This window comes from Botrytis byssoidea (genome assembly GCF_014898295.1).
Source record: "Botrytis byssoidea strain MUCL 94 chromosome Unknown BBYS_003, whole genome shotgun sequence".
In the NCBI taxonomy this organism is placed as follows: Eukaryota; Fungi; Ascomycota; class Leotiomycetes; order Helotiales; family Sclerotiniaceae; genus Botrytis; species Botrytis byssoidea.
Window position 1 is genome coordinate 1,949,166 of NW_024065844.1, and position 4,418 is coordinate 1,953,583.

A 4,418-nucleotide genomic window follows, 5' to 3' on the forward strand; every position below is an offset into this window, starting at 1 on the left:
ATGTTGTTCAATTTCCTGTCGGGAACACACGGCGTACCATGGAAATTTATATTTCTATGCGTCTCAGCGTTGGTTATGATTCATTACATGTTGGTAGATATTCAGCCTAATGATGAGGTGATACCAAAGACATCAAAGGTAGTTGAAGGAACAGGTATAATTCTAAGCCCGACGCCTTCGAAACATGCAGGCTCTGCAGGGACTTTCGATGAATTCAAGGCAATGCTCGGTATCTTTGGTGGAACAGAAGCATCGAATTCGAAAGACACGAGCCTCTCAGAGGATACAACGAGTTTAGGAGCCTTGGGACCCGGTCATAAGTTGAAGAAACCATTCCTCGGATCTAAGCAGGACACTCGAAATGATGAATATGTCTCGGTGTGCATGGCAGTTAAAGATCAGCAAAAAGACTTACCCGAATTCTTCACTCACCATTACTATCATCTTGGGATCAAAAGATTCTACATCATGGACGATGGTTCTGACCCACCTCTTTCGGAGATGGAAGATTTGGGTATACCTCGAGAGCATGTAACATTTCAATACTTCAATAAATCAGAACATACCTACTACATGCAAGAACACGTTTACAAACTTTGTGTCGAAAAATACCGGAGCAACCACACTTGGATGGCCTTTATAGACGCCGACGAATATCTGGAGATGACTGGAAAAGAAAACTTGAACGAGTTCCTCGAATCTTATGAGGAAGACGAACACGTCGGTGCAGTATATGTGTCTTGGATGACACATTCCTCTGCTGGCCTACTAAGCAGACCCAAGTCTGTGCGGCAGGCCTACATTGATTGTATATGGGACGGGGAAGGACATAATGTGCTAGGTAAAACCATTGCCAAACTGTCACTTTATGTTGGTCCAAACACCGTCCATCAGGTCCGATGTAAAGACGGAGCGATCGTTGTTGATGAAAACGGGATCAAGGCGCCTGTAAGACGATATTCGCCCACGAGAAATCGAATAGCACTGCATCATTATGCGCTGAAGAGTCGAGAGGAATATCAAGAGAAAGTTGATCGAGGAAATGCTATGAGTACTCCGAAAAATTGGGGATTTTGGGACAGCGTTGAAGGTATGGCAGGTATAGAATGTCTTTCCATGACAGAATATTATCCATGAAGAAGAATCATCTAGGATGAGCTTTGGAAGCATTCGAAATGTGTATTGGTAATTTTGCGATCGACAAAAGACTTGAACTTAATACAGATCCGTATTTCCCAATTTAAAGTGCGTCCATTGTAGTTGGTTGATCTCCTTGTCCTATGGTGTTGTTTTAGAGTTGGTTGACGGTAGTCCCAAGTCATTAATCGGGTGCCAGCTGGAATTTCATGATCTTCATTCACTCCTCTGATATGATCTGTCCAGTGTGTTCGAATTTTCTCAATACATACTGGTGAGTACAAATTCCATAAGTAGATCAGACCATATATTGCTATTTCCTGTATCAGAACAATATCCCGGAGACTTGGACTTCCTGATGGAGCAGTCTCTCACACAACAAAGCGTCGAGTCTAGAACAGGCGATGGGATTTTCCGGTCATGAAAAGTCTCAATGATAGAAACACTACATTCCATGCTTGCATCGTGAAAGTCCAGCTCTCTGAAGACTGTTTCAAGACTCTCTGATTCCTTGGTCTTGACGAAGAGTGTAGTAATCACCTTAGGTGCAACCAGGAATTATATCTGACTGGTAGGTAGTTTTTGTCAATCGGCCATTCTTCTTTTGGTCGATATCGACACACACAATGCGCAGAATCACGGTTCGCATGATGATGAAGCTGTGGACAGTTAATGGTGCAGATCTTGAGCACATTTCATGAGTTTTCAATGCCGCCTTTGGATGCTTCAGCTGTCTAGGGATAAGCTTTGAGGACGAAGATGTGGAAGTTGCTAAGGGATGAGATAAGAAATGATTTAAAGCTTTAAAAGCGGCAACAGACTGAGTGAGTTTTGGTAACTTTTAAACTCAATTTAGTTAGTCTGAGCGTGTTTGAGCACTTTATTTATCCACCTTGGCACCTTTTCACCACCACCTTCTGAACTGGTTAAAACAACGATGAATAATAATTTGAGCAAGATAGAGCAAAAAGAGTAAAAAAGAGGTAGGGAGGTAGGGAAACAAGGTAAATATGCAAAGAGCCACGAAATCTTCTCCATTGCGGGCCATAATTCTTTTGAAATAACTTTGGAAAGTCTTTTGATATCTCTCAATACATGCTCAATGATTGTTTGACACTCACTTGACTATTCACTTCAAACAACAGCCCAGTATCAAACTCAACTCAACCTAGCCTTGACGACCTCACTCACCTGGGCACTCAAAGCAACTTGATCCTCCCTCATCTTCATCTGATCTCCCAATATCCATCAGACTGGACATACTGAAACCTTCGCAACAGAATCGTCTATTCGGAATATATCCCTAGGTAGTACTAGGTATTCAGAGCCTCATACCTTTTCTCCCCCGGATTTTCATGCAAAGGAATCTAGAAACATACACTTCCAACTGCCTCAGATCCACTTGTTTGCAAATATCTACCTCATAACTTCTCATCGTTCTTACCTCAACTATATTAAGGAGTTTCTGTCCTCTCTTCCTTAACATCATCATTCAATCCACTCAAGTTACTACTACACTAATCCATTAATACTCATTTGCATCAAACGATCCGCCGGCGGTTCATACAACATCACTACAAATACCCATACCTTTATTTTCTCAATCAAACTTCTACTATCACCCAATCAAACTCTCTATCAACTTTCAGTCAAAATGGATATGAAAACTTCAGACATGGATATGTCCACCATGTCCACCATGTCCACCATGTCCAATACAACCACAATGGATATGTCTATGATGTCAATGACCTTCTTCATCTCCAAAACCACCGCCCTTTACTCTACCATGTGGACTCCAACAACCGATGCCGGCTATGCAGGAACCTGTATCTTTCTCGTTCTCCTCGCTACACTCTTCCGCGGACTGCTCGCCGTCAAAGCCTGGAAAGAAAGCGCATGGCTTGCCGAAGAAACCAATCGTCGCTACGTTACCGTTGCTGGAAAGGGTCCCAAATCCGAGCGTATCAGCATAGACAGCGATTCGAAGAATATGACCCTTAGTGAGAATGGTGTTGAGGAGAATGTAATGGTTGTTAAGACACGTTCTATGGGTGTTAGACCATGGAGATTGACTGTCGACCCTGTGCGAGCGGTTATGGATACTATTATTGCTGGTGTTGGATGGTTACTGTAAGTTTTTCTTGACATAATCCTTGATTTCTATTGAATATGGACTAATTGGGAAATAGTATGCTCGCAATTATGACTATGAATCTTGGATATTTCCTATCTGTCTTGGGTGGTACATTCCTTGGAAGTTTGGCATTAGGTCGTTATGTCATTGCTTTTGAGCACTAGACATATCAAATAATAAACAAACAACCTATATATGTACTGCGGCAGGCAAGCAGCTTTATAGGATTTAATTTAATGATTATGATCATGGGATAGGGATGGAGAGTTCGAGAGGAGTTTAGGATGGCAAAGCGCACATCATTTCAAATAGAGAAATGACTGGTGTTTTGACTTAAGGGGAGGAATTTGGGTATTATGACTCGTTAATGAAGCATGATTGTTAAATTACCTGATCGATCGATTACGATGTGATAATTCTTTGTCTGGATTTGGAATTTTTGAAAGGGGAGTTGGGGATTAAAAAGATGGCATAAGTATTGCTTATTAGCATGAGCATCAGCATGAGCATTAGCATGGGAGAAGGGCCATTGGAAGATGAAGACGAGGAAAGGGCCTGTATAGAGTCATACAGGTTATATAAATATCAAGAAAGAAGAAAATCACATCAAAATAAACTCTATTCCCATCTCGCGGCGATGACAAACATGAATGAATATCTCACAATCCACCCCAATCAAACCCAACCCACCATGTAGAATAAACCCGCATTCAAACTCCAAATAACCACCCTCCCACCCTAATTTTTGAATGTTCAGCAAAATCATATCATTTCTTTCATCACACCACACCACAATACTAACTCGCTCCTGCGACTACCCGCCAATCTGCAGTATGTACGACTTCACCTCTCACAAACTCCTGTCGTGAACCTACACCGCTTAGAGTTCGGGTCGCCTTTTGGGGGATGTGTGATTGGAAGGATGAGAAAGATGAAGAGGAAGAGGAGAGGAAGAGGAAGACCCTGGGTTTGGGGTAGGGTGTTGTGTGTTGTGTGTTGTGTGTGGATGTTGTGTATGTGGATGTGGATGTTTATATAGATTTGAATGTTTATGTAGGTAGCCGGGTGGATAGGAGGGGGTAGGGATGGAATGGAATGGGAGATGGAGATGGGGATGGAGAGGGAGAGGTTGTATTATTTTGTA

The 4,418-nt window shown here is 42.2% G+C and overlaps 2 protein-coding genes across 2 annotated transcripts; both read left to right on the forward strand.

Annotated features, from left to right (window-relative positions):
* EAE97_002021 (uncharacterized protein) lies at positions 1-1,137 on the forward strand (the record flags this gene model as incomplete). Its single annotated transcript, XM_038872532.1, has 1 exon — positions 1-1,137. One exon carries the CDS (start codon positions 1-3, stop codon positions 1,135-1,137), a length of 1,137 nt encoding a protein of 378 aa, XP_038737090.1.
* Positions 1,138-2,791: 1,654 nt separating this feature from the next.
* On the forward strand, positions 2,792-3,438 carry EAE97_002022 (uncharacterized protein; the record flags this gene model as incomplete). The annotated part of the gene is made up of 2 exons (XM_038872533.1): positions 2,792-3,270; positions 3,330-3,438. 2 exons carry the CDS (start codon positions 2,792-2,794, stop codon positions 3,436-3,438), a joined length of 588 nt encoding a protein of 195 aa, XP_038737091.1.
* Positions 3,439-4,418: the final 980 nt, after the last annotated feature.